Here is an 18,036-nt window from a genome sequence, read left to right as displayed (position 1 = left end):
CATGAGGCCTCACCAAGTGCAGAAACTAGGCATGGCTCAGAATGTGGAATAGGCCTCTGTCAAGAACTCTTTCCCTACCTCCAGCAAGGAGCAGGTTTCCATAAACAACGCAGTGAGAGCCATCCAGTGAGAGATCTGCACTGGTCCCTCTCTGGCTCTGAGCTTACCTGGGATGCACATTACTTACCTTGGAGCCAGAGACTCTGCCTTTAGCAAGGATTTACAGGGAAAAGCTTGAACAAGAGGGTAGTTTTGGTACTGCTGTTACTGCCATGAGAAGAAATGGGCTTAAATGCAAACAGCTGATTTCTCATTCTAGAAGTTTAGACAGGAGAACTGATTTCTTTTTTTTTTTTTTTGGATTGTAAATTTTATTTTGTAAGCAACAATCAAAATATATTTGTGCTACTGATTTCTTCAAATATTGAATGAGATCTTAACAAAACTTGTCTACTTTGATGTGTTCTTATACAACTTTGGAATCTGCAAAGATCCTGACTAAAGAAACAGAAGTAATTGCACAACTGAGACTAAAGGTGTTGCAGTGCTGCAAATGATGCCAGATGTCTTACATTTAACCAAACACACCTTCCGAGGTCCCTTGATTTTGAGCATTAGGAAGAAGAGAGGACTATATATTGAAAGTTTCATTAAAAGCTTTTTGCTTTTTTTATTTAAATTCAACCATACAGAGTAAAAGGACAAACAAGTTTGATTAACTTAGACTGTTTATAAGTAAAGAAGTAGTAAATATGGGCCTTATCTCTAATTGGTTTAAAGTTCAAGATGAATACCACTCACCTTTTCCAGGAACTCTTACACTGAGTAATTAACATAATATGTAGTTATGAGCTCTTGGAAGTATATGCCCTCAACCTCATCCATTCATGATACCCCCAGACAATCCCTGCTTAATTACATGCAAAAATGTTCAACATCACTATATAAATGCAAATCCAAACCACAGTGAGATCTTGCCTCCTCAGTGTAAGAATGGTCACTATCAAAAAGAAAAGCTGTAACAAGCACTGGCAATAATGTGGAGAAAAGGGAGTGTGTTACACCATTGGTATGAATGTAAATTAGCATGATCATTATGGAAAATAACATGGAGGCTCTCAAAAAATTAAAATTATAACTACCTCTAGTGTGAGAAACTGAAAGTGTAAATAAGGATGAAAATGATTAAAATGAATAACTGATAATTTGAGATAGGAAAAGGTCCAAAGGTGGAGGGGTGGCAAGAGGGGAAGGGGAAAGGGAAGAAAGGAAAGGGAAAATTATGAGAAAGAAAAAAAATGGAAACAAAGTCTATGTAAATAGGGAAGGCTGGTGGGGGTGAAGAGCACATAGGTAACGGGAGAAAAAATAAGAACTAAGATACATCATGTTCAGGTACAAACACCCAATGATAAATGTAAATGTATTGTATACCTAAAATGTACCAATTAATATATTTTTAAAAACTTATAACTACCATATGCTTTCCCCAGCAATCCCTCTCCTGGGGATATATGCAAACTATAGTCTAGAACTAGACTAGGAGTCTTTTGTTAGAGTTTGTGGGGGTCTCCTATGTAAAGTATCATATCATCTGCAAATAATGATCATTTTATTATTTCCTTTCTTGTTCATATGCAGTGTTTCTGTTTTTATATCTAGGTCTTTGATCAATTTTGATTTGATTTTAGTACAGGATCTAGATTCATTTTTTTCTGCGTGTGGATAGTCATTTTTCCCAGTACCATTTGTTAAAAAGGCTGCCTTTTCTCCAGAGTATATTTTTGGTTCTGTTGTCAAAGATCAGGTGGCTGAGGTGCCTGAGATTGTTTCTGAAGCCTCAATTCAGTTCCATTGCTCTGCATTTCTATATTTGTGCCATGTTTTCTTTGGTTGTTTTTTTTTTTTTTGGTACCGGGGATCGAACTAGGGTCCCTCCGCTTGCAAGGCAGGTGCCCAATTTCTTTTTAAACTTTTGTACTCTCTGCCCCCAAAGACTGGTGGATTTTGGCAACCACTGATCTCAGCAGACTTTGATAAGGCATCTCCTACTACCACAGTGGGCCACTCTCCCTGGGAAACCAAGTGCAAGTGAGGGCTGTCCTGGCTCTCTCTAGGCCTTACACCAATACGAAGCCTTGAACTTGGACATGAAAGCAGTGGATGGAACTCCAAAGTTAGCTTGTGGCAGATGGTAGTTACGACCTTCCCACATGTCCATCCTCTGATGACCTGTGATTCTGGTTCCTAGGACATGAGGTGGAAAGCAGGGGGTCCAGAGAGCAGATGAAGCATCTAGGGGTTAAATGTTGCTTCTTGGTTACTGTCCTTACGGTGAGCCCTTCTCAGGTCACTGGCTTTTCCACTCTCCACAAAGGTGGTGAAGATGCATCTTAAAACAGTATTTAGACTGATAAGATTTTTCTTATTGAGGAAGGTGAAGCATCTGCCTTTTGTGGGTGGTTTGGATTACAAAAGAGACTATCAGATTTGACCAGGAAGCACCCCAGGAGCATGCTTCAAATGCTTAGCAGTACAGGTTTATTCCACAGGGTAGGCAGACCTTCCTTCCATCCCTTCCCATGCTCCTTCCCTTCCCATCCTTCTCCCACAACCTTGGGCTCCAGTGTCAAGGACCTTGGCTAGGAGAGGTTCCCTGGCTACACTGGAGGTAGAAAAACTTTCATGAAAAGTGTGGTTTCCCAAACCCAGAAATGAACCTTGAGTAATTCTAGAAGGTAGAATCAGCCTTTTCTTCTCCCCATGGTAACCATAACAATTTTCACCCTATAGTCCTATACTTTGGCTCCCACTAGCAACTCCAGTTAGACTGCCCCTCCTAGGGTGCTAGTCGGCACCAAGAAGAGGAGTCTGTGGACTTAGGAGGAGGTGATAAGGAAACTAGCAGGTGCCACCAAACTGCCCTTGTGAACTGGGCCCTTCTCAGGTAGGTGGGTGGGACACTGAGGGAAATGGCTCAGTCTTCCCTGACAGGGTCTGGCCAGTCTCATGCGGGCCTCACTAGTTTGGTAGCAGGAGGGGTGTCATTTATTGAATTTTACCCGCCTTGAGGAGATTATGGTACAAACCCCAGGAGAGTCCTTGAGAGGTGAATCCTTCTCTGGGTAGAAAGGCAAGAGGCTGCTCAACACCACCTCTGGGAGAGTCAGTAGATTGGAGAGTCATTTTCAGGTTCAAGACAGTGGGCTGATGAGGATAATGAGGGTAGGTGGGTTTTCTTGAGAGACTTTGTATAATGTTGAATATGTCCAGAGGGACAAGTTTGCAGAACTTCATATTGGTATATTAAAGAAATAATAAAATAAAAAGCATTTTAGGTTATTTTATCTTTAATCCAATTGCTGCAATTTCTGTTGTGTGTATATATATGCATATATACATATACTTTCCACAAAGTTTTATTTTTTGCTCAGAATAAGAAGTTAAATTAAGGTGTGAAAAGAAAGCACTTGTCTTGGTGCATTATTTGTAGCTTGATGGTCATTGTCACATGCGGCCCTGGCCTGGTCGTGTTTTTCTGCTCCCTCAGCCTGTGCCCTTAGGAGGCTGTCTGTAGGGAAACACTATTTTTCATCCTCAACAACTGCTCAAACTATGCAAGCCTTCCCCGTGTGCCCCAGGGCGCCCCCACAGGCTCTCGGAAGAACTGCTGTGGGTGTTGTTTTCTCCAGCTGAGTGTTGAGGCCCTTTTTCACCACTTCTTGTTCCCTCTCCAAGAGGTTCTAAGAAAAAAGGCTTCCAGCCTCCATTAACAAAGCTACTAATAATCTGTTTTATTAACTTTATTCCTTTTCCCTCCTCCTGCCATTTAATCTTCAATTAATTTTCAGGCTCTAGACTACAGAAGTTTTAAATACACTTCAACAAAGCAGAAAGATTTCCACAGATGCTATGTGCAAGTGGTTCTGCTGGACATAGATGGAAAACTGTCCATTCCTTAACATGTAGGGGTGCAGGGTTGGCAGTAAAACCCAGTAATGTGTATTTCTGATCGGTCAGTCTATTCAGCCTGTTTCTTCTTGCATATTCTTGCGAGGGGGAGAGGGGAAGGGTCCTTGTTTCTTCTCATGCCCTTTGGGGATGCTAATGATCAGTCTGGGCATTTCTCACTGCTATTCTTGATCAAGAGGGCTTCTCAATCTGCATTGAAAAGTGCAAATTGAACTGGACCTTTATGTCAAGATGTACATAGTACAAGCTTTTTTTTATTATTGGAAATGAGGTTTAAAACCACACACTACCCTTTTGGTGGTGTGCCCACTGGGCCAAAAATTGGTTGATACTGTCACCTTCTCAGCTCAATGCAGTTTCTACTTTTTCTTATGGGAAAATTTTTTCATAAAAACCCAGGGGTGTTTTTTGCAATATCTTTGTTGTCCTTGTAGTGATGCCAAGTCAGAGGCTTCTCTTGGCGTTTTCCTCTCATGTTCTCAGGCCTCTCAAAGGCTATTTGACTCAACAGTCTACATCTTTTGTTGTGTTTTGGAGAAATGGGGGTGGGGTCAGAGTTCAAGGTAGCTAGTCTAGTTTCTTTCCAGAAGGTGGCTAGAAACAGGTTTTTGTTGAGTCTCTGGCAGAAATCTTCTAGCTAGGAAAGGCAAGAGACCCCGAGAGCCTTTTTTGACACACACTAATCATTGGCTGGTAGTCTTGGTGACAGTTTTTAAAATCTCAAAACTTTTATTTGGATTATGTAAAAGTCTATCAAATTTATTTAAGTGTGAAACTTGGGAACAACAGATTTCCACTGAGTGATATGAAAATGTTACAGGTTCAGTACTTCCAAAGGAAGAAACCTCCAAATCCAAAAAAGAATAAATATGAATTTGTATTTTTGAAGAATGTGAAATAATGGTGTTTGCTTAATTGCTCATTTTGTATAAACTTAATATTGTACTTTAAAATATCTAAGAAGTGAAAATTTAACATTTTGGAATTGAAGAAGCAATATTAAATACTAATGAAATCCTAATTAAATGCTTATTTAAAAAACATTTTTAGTTTTCCAATCAGAAAGGTTTAAAGGAATTTAATGTAGTTTTAATTTGTACTTGTTCTTTTTAAGCTATTTTCATGTTTAAGAGCCATTACTATTTCTTCCTTTTTATAATATATACAATCAAATTATCTTCCATGCCTCTACTTTAATTACCTTTGAAGTTTTCCTGGCATTATGTTAAGTAGAAAATAGCAACTTATAAACCAATACATAAAACGTGAACCAGTTACGGATCAGATCTAAAATGTCCCACAGAAGTCTCATGTGTTTGGATGTGAGGCCTGATCAGAAGAGACAGGTCACTGGGGGCATTACCTGGAAGTATGTATTCTTGTCCCCAGCTCCTTCTTTCTACTCTTCTTCCTGCCACCATGGGATGTGCAGCTGTCATATACCCAGCCCTTTTCACCATGCCCCTTCTGCCCTGAATCCTTATGACCATGGACTTAAAATGAATCAAAATATACTTCTCCTCCTTAAAGTTGCAGATATCAGGTCTTTTGTCCCTGTATGAGGCAGTGGCTATAAAACTGGCACCAGAGAAGTGGGGTCATTGCTGTGACTATACCTGAACACATTTAGAAGCATTTGGAATTTGGTTACAAGAGGAGTTTGGAAAAGTTTAGAGAAGTGGGCTAGAAAATTCCTAGATTGCTGTGAGCAGAGATTAAAGAGAGATTCTAGTCAGAGCTCAGAAGACTAGAATGCTGATAGGAATTTGACCTGCTAAGGCAAGGCTAAGGACGTTTCAATTGAGAATGAATACTTTATTGGAAACTGGACTAGGAGCCATGTGTATTTCATTATAGCAAAAACTTTGTCTTCATTTTGCCCATATCTTAAGATTTTGCAGGAGATAGAAGTTAAGAGCAGCAGAGTAATTAATCTAGTGGAGAAAATTTCAAGCCATCCCAATGTTCAGGCTGTGGCATGAGTACTGATAGCTGCTTCTAGTCAGATCTAAAATCAGGAGCAAACAGCAAAGCTGAATGATTTGAAAAGTTTGTAGTTTTGTCAGGAAGAAAGTGCCAGTGTTTCGGCAAAGGACAGCATAGTTTCTGTAAAGGTTTACATTAAAAAGAAGCCAAGTGGGCTGGGGATTTAGCTCTGGTGGCACCTGCCTCACAAGCGCAAGGTCCTAAGTTCAATCCCTGGTACCAAAAAGAAAAAAAAGAAGCCAAGTGTTTTGCATCAAGACTATAGGAAAGATGATTTAAAGTCATCTGAAGAATCAGCAAGATGTCACCCTTCACAGGCTCAGAGGTACAAAACTGTAAACTTTTCATTTGAGAAGAGATCCCCTGGACCCCCTTCTTCAGAAGGGACACCTGGGAATTGATTCCCCAGTACTTGTTTCATTGTACTCAGCCATCCAGGCACTTGGAGGCTAGTGCAGCCATGGTCCAAGGGGATAAGACTACTGCTTGAGGTTGCTGCATACCTTTGGAATCATCCATGTGGTGTTGATTTTACAGGGAAGAAGAATGCAAGGCTTATGGGGTCATGGAGGCTTCTGATCAGATTTCATAAGATCTGGGAGTCTACACAGTTTGCCCCTATGAGGGTAGTGCATGAAGCTCTGAGAGTAAAGTCAAAGGGGCAGTGGAGATCCTAGAAAGTTGGAGATGCCAGGAATGTGGAACATCAGCCGAGGAAAGTTTCAAGCAGTGAAAGGAACCACTCCCACAGGAAGCCCATGAGGTCTACAACCAACAAAGCAATGTGGGCAGGGGAACTCAAGGCCTTTGGGGTTCTCATCTTGCCAAAACTTGCCTAAGGTGATAGATAAAGGTACATTTAATGTTTGCCTTGTGAGGTTTTGGTCTTGCTTTGGTTCAATTCCTTTCTATCCCCCTATTTCTCCCTTTTGGAATAGGAATGTTTACCCTGTCCCATTGTATGTGGGAAGTATTTAAGTTTCTTTCTTATTTTTAAAGAGGCTAACAGCTAAGAATTTGCTTTGAGTCTCAGAAGAGATTTGGAACTTTTCAATAATGCCAGAACTGTTAAGACTTTGGTAACTCTTAGAGTTGGACTAACTGCATAATGAGATTAACATGAGTCTTTTGTGGGCCAAGGGGAGATGTTATGGTTTAGATCTGAAATAATCCCCAAGAGCATTATGTGTTAATAGACGGGGCCCAGTTGGAACAGGTGGGTCACTGGGATCATGACCTAGAAGGGTATATTCTTGTCCCTGGCCACTCCTTTCACTCTGCTTCCTGGCTACCATGAATAACCAGCTGTCCTTTGCCCAAGCTCTTCCACTATGCCATTTCTAACTTGGAGCCTGCTAAGCACACACTGAAACTATGAGCCAAAGTAAACCTCTCATCTTTTAAGTTGTGTACATCAGGTATTTTGCCCCAGTGATAAGAAAGTGATCAAGACAGAACTCAATATTTTAAGAACCACTTTTAATATGAGATGTATATGTACATAATAACATGTATATGTGAATATATACCATGTACACAGTTATGTGTAAGTATGTATTTATGCATAGATTTGGATGTGTTATCTCACAAACACATGCCAAAATATGCTTTTCTCTGGGAGATGATCTGAGGAAACCTTAATGGATGATATCTTTAGTGTTTCATACACTTCAAGACCAGAGGATAGGAAAAAAGATTACCAGAATTTGATATGTGTACAAAATGTTTGGTTGTCTATGCACTAGAAATGGCAGGATTTTAGGGTCACAGCATCAAATTGTCATAACACTTATATTGAGTGTAAAACAGGTGATAAAAAGTAGAAAAATAATAGGACTAGGTGGATGTTTCCAAGGATTTTGTTGTTGTTTAGGGAGAAAAGAATAACAGATCACCTTATTAACAATATGTACACATAAATTCATACTCTAAGTTGGAAACTTAAAACAAAAAGAATATCCCAAATATTTATTTTCTGTTGATATTAACACCAAAGCAGAGGCATAAGATATACTAACACCTAATATTTACCCTCCCTACAGCTGACTCCTCAATGTTTCCATACAGTCATAGCTGCTCTTGGACATAGTTTCTGTCTTTCAAATCCAAATCTCCCATAACTCTAAGAGACATTCGACCAATACAGCTTTTCTGCCTTATTCTTGGGCCCTTTCTACGCAGATCATTATGAGGAACAGCATAACTACTGAGACTAATTTCTTACCTATGTTATGTGCAAAAAAAGGAAAGTCTGACACATCACCCAGCAATTAACTATACTTTTTACTCACAACAATTAATAATGGCTTTTAATTGTCATAATTAATTATTTTGTTACTTAATAATGAGATCATTTTCATAACCTGTCATAAGGTAAGTATTAGCACTTGTGATGTTAATACAATTTTTACAGAGCATAGAGGATTGTAGATATATTTGTGTAGTGACCATAATATTTTCCTTACCAAGGAATGGATGTTCATTGGATTATGAGGGATTGGAAAAATGTAAAAGGAGAGCTGAGGGATGGTATCCATGATGATGGGAAAGAGATGGATTATGCCCCTATTGAGGCAAAGTTGCAGGTGTCAGCACAGCAGTACCCAAAGCATTGTGCCACTCTTCAGACAGGAATAAAACAGATCTCGTACAAAGGTGGCACATGGCCAAATGTATTGGCAATTGGGATGGTTTCAATGTCCTTTGTATCAACCAAGGATTTCAGGTTAAAATTCTGTAGAATGGTGGTCAAGAACAAAAACAGCTCCATGCGAGCCAGGCCCTCTCCCACACACATCCGTTTTCCTGAAAAAAAAAAAACAAAAACATACAGGATTCTCCCCTTAAACATTAGGTTCTGAAATATAACAAAAAAAGATACATTAACTAATTTATGGGTATGTAAAATATGAGGTTGTTGGATAGACAAATACATAGAAGAATACATTTGCTTTCTACTTTATAGCTCATGTAATCAGACTTGTCACAATTTCAATGCCTATTCACATTATAACTGCTATTTTTGACATTTCAAGTTTTCAAAACTCTTTTTCTAAAAAAAAAACTCACATCCTGTCCACTGGCCAGCAGGAAGAATGTTTCTCTTTGCACCTTTCTGGACAATACTCAGCCATAGATTATTTTTCCCTACTATATCTTCAAAGTCAGCTGCCTACACATGTCATTCTTTCAGTTTAAAACTTTAAATGGCTCTCCTGTCTGTCTTATGAGACAAGGTGCAATTACCTTAACCTGGTCTTTCACATCCTGTTCCCTCTCTGGTGTTCAATCTCATCCTTCCATTTCTCACACTCTTTCCTTTAAGATCTGGGCATAGCCCCTCTTCTTCAGTCTCCAGCACCATGAAATTTCCAGCTTCATCTCATGCTGTTCCATTTGGCTAAAAACCACTGCTCTTATTCTTCCTTACAGGTGTATGTCCTAGGCCATTTCCTTTCTGTAATCATTATAATCCCCCCATGAAACAGAATCTCACCCTCAGAAACATGGACCACTTTGAATATCATTCTGTTATTTTTTTCATTCCTGGCAAAATGAGTTCCTTAAAAGAAGGGCTCATTTCTTGACATCTTGATATGTACAGTACCAGGCCCAACATACACATCAAAGCTATAGCAAAAAATGAAGGCAACTCCATGTCTAGATTCTCAGCATGCACAATTTAACAGTGAGCTGAATGTTCAAGATGCACGATCACAAGTGAAGATACGTCAGTGTGCTCTGGAATCACTTCAGAATGTCCTTTCACATTCCCAAAATTTTTCTCAGCCTGCTGTCTTTTGAGGTTTTTGGTTTGGTTTGGTTTTGGAGGTTTTTTGGCAGAGTCTGACTCCTGCATCTACAGAAAATGGCCTCTCCTGTACCCTACTGCCACCTGTGAAGTGCCCTTCCCATCACTTCTTTCCTTGCTCCAAACCTACTATGAGTCACCTTCACTGTCCTTTCGCCTGTTAGAATGTGTCAGGGTATAAAAAAGCAAAACTCAAACAACTTCTGCTTCTGTCCTCCTCAGCAATTTGTGCTAGTCCCCTTGGATTACTGACTCTCTTTACTCTTCCCTAACTCAGGAGGGAACACATACATGCTCTAGGATACTTGCATCCACCCAGCTCAGTCTGGGAGTGAGGGACACCACAGGACAGACACCCAAAGGGTAGACTTAGATTATTTTTGCCATACAACAAAGGAAAGTCTAAATGAATTTCACTTTTAAGAGGAACTCCTGGGTAGCTCGAAGACATATCCAGAGACAGAGTTCAATTGACTTATCCGCTAGCTTTCCCAATTAGAATTGAAGACCAGGTCAGATATTTTGCAAAGCCCCACTAATTTTTCCAAATAATGAGGATATATCATGATCAGGGAAAGTGTATGGGTAATGGAGTTGTGCTCCTGATGGTATACAAAGAGCAAATGTACCAGCAACAGAGGAGGCACTATGTAAGTTGCATCTGATCCTAAAACCTTATTTTGTCCCCAAAAGTACATATGGAAATAAATTTCCATTACCTATTGAGAAAGGCATGAAGTAGTCACTTTTCTTAAAGTTGCTATTCTCATCCAGAAAGTGGCCAGGATCAAATATCTCTGGATTGGAGAATTCTTGGTCATCATGCAGCACAGAAGTCAGAGATGTTATTAAATTTGTGCCCTGGAAATGACAGATGAGTGGAGTTATAAAGAAGTTGAGTGGATAGAAATGTTGGAACTGGTCTAGACCAATTTCTAATTTATGAATGAGGAAGCTCTTATCCGAAGAAAAGTATAACACTTCCAGACAGACAGACCAAGTAATAGCAAACACAAGTTTAAAGCCAGGAGCAGTGACTATGAAAGGTGACCTCCATTAGCAGTTCAAACACTGAGATCTTGGGAATTTTGGTACAAAATTTTCAGAATATGCTCTATTATCAAGCTGGGAACTGGTGCCTATCACACCTGTTGCTCTATTTCATCATTTCAGGTTTTATATATTTTGTATGTGGATTATGGCTTAAAATAGAAACCTTCACTCACCCTTGAAAAGTTAGGAGTTTTTAGAATTCTTTCATTTGGGGCTTTTTAAAGTGGAAGTTGGATCTATTTACAGATGATTTAGGGGAATGATATCAACAAGTACACTGACAGTTATTGTTCATCACTGAAATGAAATGTGTTTCTCTTAATTTAAAAAATGGGAAAATTTATTATTACAGATGAATCCTAAAACAGAAAAGAAACTTAGAGGCCCGGGGATTTAGCTCAATGGTTCTGCCACCTGACTCGCAAGCCCAAGGACCTGAGTTCGATCCCCAGTACAAAAAAGAAAAGAAAAGAAACTTAGAAGTCATTGCCCAACAGTACAGCTAAAGTCATCAACTTTTAGCAAGCATCATCCATCAATGTTAAAACTTTGAGAAAACTGGAAAATAATATTTACAATGTCTTAAAGGACCATCAATTTTTTTAATTAATTGCTTTTGAAAAACAGAAATCCAACAATGGAGAGATCTAGAAGACAACTCCTTAATAAGTGCTATCTTAAGCATCGCTAATAATGGAACAAAGTGAAATTACATGGCCCTAGGCACAATATCATGAAGTGGGACATACATAACATATGTATTTATATTCTTGCCCAAAACACATAACTGGAATCTAATCTCCTGGAAAACATTCACACAAAACCAGACAGAGGAAGGTTTTACATGTCAGGGGCTTCAACTCTTCAAATGTTTCAGTATATCAAAATGACACAAAGGAAAAGTAAACATTCTTGATTTAAGAGAGCTAAAGGGACAAGATAACCAGATTTGTTTCTTTATTGCATTATGAGAAGTTCTCCAAAATTCTATAAATGTTTTAGGATAACTAGAAAAATATAATTATAGACTGTCATATTATTCCATTGATAATTTCTCGAATGTAACTGCAGTTACTGCTGTGTTGCAGAAAGTCTTTTTTGTGGTTTTTTAACACAATGAGAATACTATTCAACCATAAAGAAGGATAAACTTGAGACATTTCTAGGTAAATGGATGCACCTTGAGACCATACTCTTAAGTGAAAGAAATCACATACCACATATGTAAATATCGCATTATCACTGTCTCTCTGGTGTGAGAAAATGAAACTGTAAATAAAGACCAAAATGTATAACAGATATTGTGAAAGAGGAAGAAAATGTTCAAATGAGAAAGAGAACTAGGGAAGGGGGCAGGGGAAAGGAAGTAAGAGAAAAGAAGGGAAAAAAAAGGAGAAAAGGATAAAATGGAAACAAAGCTTTTGTAAATAAGGAGACGAACGGGGGTTGAAGGGAGGGGAAGGGAATGGGAAAAAAAGAAGAATCAAGATATATCATGTACAGGTACAAATTCCCTGTGATGAATGTGATCATTATGTATATTTAAATTGAATCAATAAACTTAATTTTTTAAAAAGGAAGTCTTAGGGCAGTGAAGCTCAGCCCGTCCCAGCACTCGGAAGGAAGCTCCCCGCCTCCATCCCAGGCTCCTAGGGCAGTGACGCTCAGCTGGTCCCAGCACCCAGAAGGAAGCTCCCCTGCTGCCATCCCAAGCTCCTAGGGCACAGAAGGTGAGCCGCGTGGGCGGCAGAAGCACTCCCCCCGCCCCACCGTGGAAATGAGAAGACACATGAACAAGCCATGAAAGCAGACTTCCAGATCACCTACAGCAACCCCAAAGGGAAATGAGATGAAACAATCTGATACTCAACCACCTGGACTCTCTGAACTGGCAACAAAAGAGGATCTGGGAAAAATGAAATCAGAAATAATTACTCAGATAACAGCAAAGATTGTGCTCATGGTGCAAGACATGATTAATAAATCTAGAGACGACACAGATAAAAAAATAGAGGAGCTGAGGAACATGATGGAATCCCAACATAGGAAACAAATGGAATCCATAAAACAGATACAAACAGATTTCCAGGAGATTAAAAACTCCATCAAAAGTCTGCACAGCACAATGAACCAATGTGAGGATAGAATTTCACATATAGAAGATAAGATTGCAATTAGTGAGGAGGAAAAGAAAAATTGCTTTAAAATTGTAAGGGAACAAAAGAAATCAATCCAACAGCTGCTAGACGATGCAAAGAAGAATAACATAAGACTGATTGGAGTCAATGAAGAAAGAGGAGAGAGTGCAGATGACATAAAAAAACTCTTCACAGAAGTGATGGCAGAAGACTTCCCAAGGAGGGGAAAAGTACTTGACATACAGAGAAGTGAGGCATATGAGACTCCAGCTAACCTTAATCAAAAAAAATCTACACATAGGCATATAATAGTTAGGATTCCAGAAACCCAACACAAGAAAAAAATTCTACAAGTAGTGAGAGAAAAGAAACAAATCACATACAAAGGAAAGCCCATCAGAATCACAGCAGACGTCTCAATGCCAACCCTCAAGGCAAGAAGAGCTTGGAGTGATGTATTTCAAGCCCTAAAGGAAAACAGCCTCCAACCCAGATTGATGTACCCTGTGAAACTATCTTTCAAAATTGATGGAGAAATAAGATGCTTTCATGATAAAGAGCACCTCAGGAACTTCATGAATACCAAACTGGCACTCCAAAAAATTTTAGACAATACCCTAGGAAAAGACAGGGAGGATCACAATCCCAGGAAACCCAGCAGAAGGAATCCATTGGTCATGACAAATTAAATGCAAAGGGGGAGAATCCAACAAAAAGAAAAAGTCATGACAAGGCTTTTAAAACTTTTGACTTCATCTCCCTGAGTGTATAATTCAATCTTATTATTGTAGTGATTAGTATTTTTCTGATTCTAGAATTGCACACCATTCCTTGTGCTATACTGGCTATTTATCATCTTTTTATGTCTACATTTTAATTGGGTTGTCTATTAATGAGCTCTAAGAATTCTTTATATATTCTGGTCATAGGTTATATGCATTGTAAATATGGTCTGTTTAAGGACTACTTTTCATTTTAATGATGTCATTTAAAGTTCTAAAGTTTGATGGAATCTCAATTTATTTTCTTTTATACATCATGGTTTTTGTATCCTAGGTAGTACTTGCCTACCCTGAATTCATAAATATTTTCCCTTATAATTTCTTCTTAAAGTTTTATACTTTTAGGCTTTCTTATTTAGGTTCATAGATCCCTTCAAGTTATTTTCATGTATGGAAAAAAAGGGTTGAGGTTAATTTTTTATATACGGATACCAGGTGTTCTAGTGCCGTTTGCTAAAGACACTGTCTCTTCCTCAGCTCTTGAATCAAGTTTATATTCTATAAAATGCTAATGTTAAATAATCTTTCAAAACTCAGTGGATCATATACGTGTGGTTCTATTTCTAGATTCTGTTTTATTCCAATGATCTATATGTCTTTCCTTATACCAACACTGCCTTGATTACTGTAGCTTTAGAAGAAGTCTTAAAATTGGGTGCTAAACATCTTCCAACATTGTTTTTGTTTTTGTTTTTGGCTTTTCTGGGTCCTTTGTACTCCTACATAACTTTAAAATTTCAATATCCAGTTCTTCATTTATAGCAAGTATACACAGACCTGAATTTTTATATATACCTTGTGTCTTCTAATCCTGCTAAATTCAAGTACAAGTTCTAGGGGCTCCTAGAGATTTCTTAGTATTTTCTCTGTAGGTGATCATTTCATCTACATATAAAGATTTTGCTTCTGCCGTGCCAATCCTATCCTAGTCGTGTCATTTTATTGCCAGACTATTTTGGTTTAGACCTATGTTTCAAAGTCTAATGGACAGATGAAGAGTAGGCACATATGCCCTTGTTCCCCACTTTAGGGAAAAAGCATTGTATCATCTCCATCAATAGAAGGAGTTTTTGTTGGAAGTGTGGAGTACATGTCTTTGATCTGTTGAGAAGGTTCTGTTCTACTTCTAGTCTCCTCATAGCTTTTACCATGAATAGCTATAGAATTTAGTCCAATACTCTTTCTCCAACTAGTGACCAGATCATATGGCTTTCTCCTTTCCTCTGTTAAAATGATTACTTTTAGGGGTGGATCTTCCAATGCTGAAACAACACTGCCATCCCTATAACAAAACCACTTTCTACATACTGCCAGATCTGACTTCTAAGAGTTTGTTTTGTTAAACAAATTTCTATCTCTGTTCATACTTTTTGCTTCTATTATCTTTATCCAGTTTTAGGATTAGCACAATGTTGAGTTCCTAAAATGATGGGAGAAGTGTTCCTTCTTTTTTCTGCTTTAATTGTTTGATATAATTTATCAGTTAAAATGTTTATGAGCTTGTTGTTGTCATATAGGTAGGTTTTCAAGCTAGGAATATACTTTCTTTAATAGGTGCTATTCAAATTTTATATTTCCTCCAGAGTTAGTTTCATTAATTTGTCTTCTAAGTTACTTCTTAGAACTTGTCAAATTTATTTCAAAAAAGATTTTTGTAATATGCTTTCTATATCCTTTTAAATTCTGTAAAATCTGTGGTAATGTCTCCTAGATCTTAATACTGTAATTTAAAAAATGTATAACTGATATTGTGTAACAGGAAGAAAAGGTCTAAAAGAGCAGGGGAATTGGGTGGGAGGGGTAGGGGAACGGAAAAAAGGGAAAGGAAAAAATATGAGAAAAGGAAAATAATGGAAACGAGGTCTTTGCAAATAGGAAAGGGTGGAGGGGGTGAAGGGAGGGCAAGGGAATGGGAAAAAATAAGAACCAAGAGACTCATGTAATGGTACAAGATCCCAATGATGAATGTAACTGTATTGTATACCTAAAATGTACCAACAAAGTTAATGGGGAAAAAAAAAAGGAAGTCTTTATTCTTGGAAGATATAAACAGAAGTATTTAGGTGTGAAGTGTGATAGATTAGATAAGATAGCTAGAAATATATTTATATATATGCATTTTATATATGATATATTTATTTTCTGTCTATTCACACACATTCTTTTAAAATATAATTTATATTTTAAATTTTTCAATTCAAAGTTAGAGAGAAATTCTATATCTCAGAGTTTTAAAACTTGAGCATATAATTTTGTTTTAAAACAATTTAACTTATTAGTTCTTTAAATTGTTACTTGGTATATTTTCAAACAAACAATATATGAGTCTACGTTACAAAAGCATATATGTTTTTATCAAAAAGGGTGAGATGGTTGAATATCCATGAAGAAAAGAATGATAAACATTACTTCACACTATAAGTTAAAATGATCTTTTAATAAAATGTGGACCCATATGTAACAGGTAAAACTGTAAGATATTTAGAAGAATACTTAAGAGTATTTGAGACTTTGGGCTGGCAAATAATATTTTATATATGAAGAAACATTAGAAGGCACAAATTAAATCATTGACAAGTTGGGCTCTATAAAAATTTAAAACTTCTTGAGAGAGATTTTAAGGAATCAAAAGTTATATTAAAAGAAAAAAGCACAGCCTAGGAGTAAATTTTTGTAAAACTTATCATAAAGAATTTTTATATAAAATGTAAAGATCAACAATTAAAAATAAAAATCTAAGCACCCTGTGTTAGTTACTATTCTCTTGTTGCTAAGACAAAATACCCAGCACCAAAAATTAAAAGGGGGGGTTATCTGGCTTACAGTTAATAGAAGTTTCAGTCCATAACCAGCCGACTCCAAAGCAGGGATGACAAACAAGCATGGCAGAGCAGAAACATTATGGCACACACAAGGTAGCAAGGTAACAAGAGAGTTTAACAGCATCTTCCTGACCCTTTTATCTTATTCACACTACTGGGATTTGGATGGTGCCAAACTAATCATTCACGTATATCGGTTTGATAATCACACACCTTTAACCCAAGCATCACACATTCCAGATTCAACTACCCCTGAAAAAGAAAGTCCCACCTCCTCTGCATGAGGCTTTGAGGGGCAGGACATCTAAACACAAACCATACCATACCCCAATAAAAATGACTATATAATTTCTTTTTCTTTTTTTTCTTTTTTTTTTTTTTGGTACTGGGAATTGAACTCAGGACCTTGCGCTTGCAAGGCAGGTGCCGGAACCACTGAGCTAACTCCCCAGCCCCAGTGACTATATAATTTGAGCATAGAATCAAAGGAGATAAATGAATGGACTATCAACACTTGAGAAAAAGCAAACCATTTTTATTTGCCAAGAAAACGAGAGTTAAAACAAAATGTGATATCATTACCCAACAACTATAGTGGCCAAAATACAGAAAGACAACCAGTGAAAAAGTGTGGAGAACATCTGCAGCAACTGGGACAGTCATACATTGCTAATGGCAATGTAAAATGGCACAGCCATACTAAAAAAACTGGTGGTGTGACAAAAGATTAACATTTAAGCAACAATCCTAACCCTAGGTATTATTAATAGAAATGGAAATTTATCTCCACATAGGAAACTGTATGCAAATGTTCATAGCACCTCTATTAAAATAGTCAAAAACTAAAAATAATTTGAATACCCATCAACTAGGGAACAGATAAACAATATGTGGTTCTCCTTATTTTGGAATCCTCCTCACAAATAAAAACAAACTAAAGTAGAATAACAAGAATGAATCTTACACACATTCTGCCACTAAAAAAGCCAGAGAAAAGACTGATATTGATTATAAATTATTCCATTAACATCACATCTCATTATTTGCAATCTTGAGAAGGTAAATTATAAGTCTAAAAATAAAATCAATGGTTATTGGGGGCTACAAGTAATAGAAAAGCATTGATTCCAAAGGAACATGAAGGAAATTTGAAAAAGATGGAAATGTTTTATATATTGGCTGTTTTGGTGGTTACATGAATTTATGTATTTTTTCTCTTATATGAGAAACTCAGAGCAAAAATAAAGAGCAAGGAGCTGGGGATTTAGCTCAGTGGCACCATGCCTGCCTCGCAAGCACAAGGTCCTGAGTTTGATCCCCGATACCAAAAGAAAAAAAAAGAAAATAAATAATAAATAAATAGCAAAATAAAATACAGAAAATAGAAATTAGGGAAATAGATCATTCTAAAAGGAGAAGGAGATCAAGAAATGGAGGGAAGAGAAAAGGAGGGAAGGGATAATGGATAGGAA

At 37.6% G+C, this 18,036-nt stretch overlaps 1 protein-coding gene across 1 annotated transcript in view; it reads right to left on the bottom strand.

Moving 5' to 3' along the window:
* Positions 1–7,420: 7,420 nt before the first annotated feature.
* Positions 7,421–18,036, bottom strand: part of LOC101708592 (cytochrome P450 2C55) — a 53,803-nt gene continuing 43,187 nt past the window's right edge. The window contains exons 8-9 of the mRNA XM_004838543.4: positions 10,489–10,630; positions 7,421–8,763 (exon numbers count right to left, since the gene is read on the bottom strand). Of these exons, the coding sequence (XP_004838600.1) occupies positions 8,582–8,763; positions 10,489–10,630 (324 nt within the window). The 3' untranslated portion in view covers positions 7,421–8,581. The remainder of the gene's footprint in view (positions 8,764–10,488; positions 10,631–18,036) is intronic.

This window comes from Heterocephalus glaber, unplaced genomic scaffold (genome assembly GCF_053883595.1).
Source record: "Heterocephalus glaber isolate CG9 unplaced genomic scaffold, H.glaber_assembly_v1.0 deba00001497, whole genome shotgun sequence".
NCBI lineage: Eukaryota > Metazoa > Chordata > Mammalia > Rodentia > Bathyergidae > Heterocephalus > Heterocephalus glaber.
This window is presented reverse-complemented; position numbering and strand designations above follow the sequence as displayed.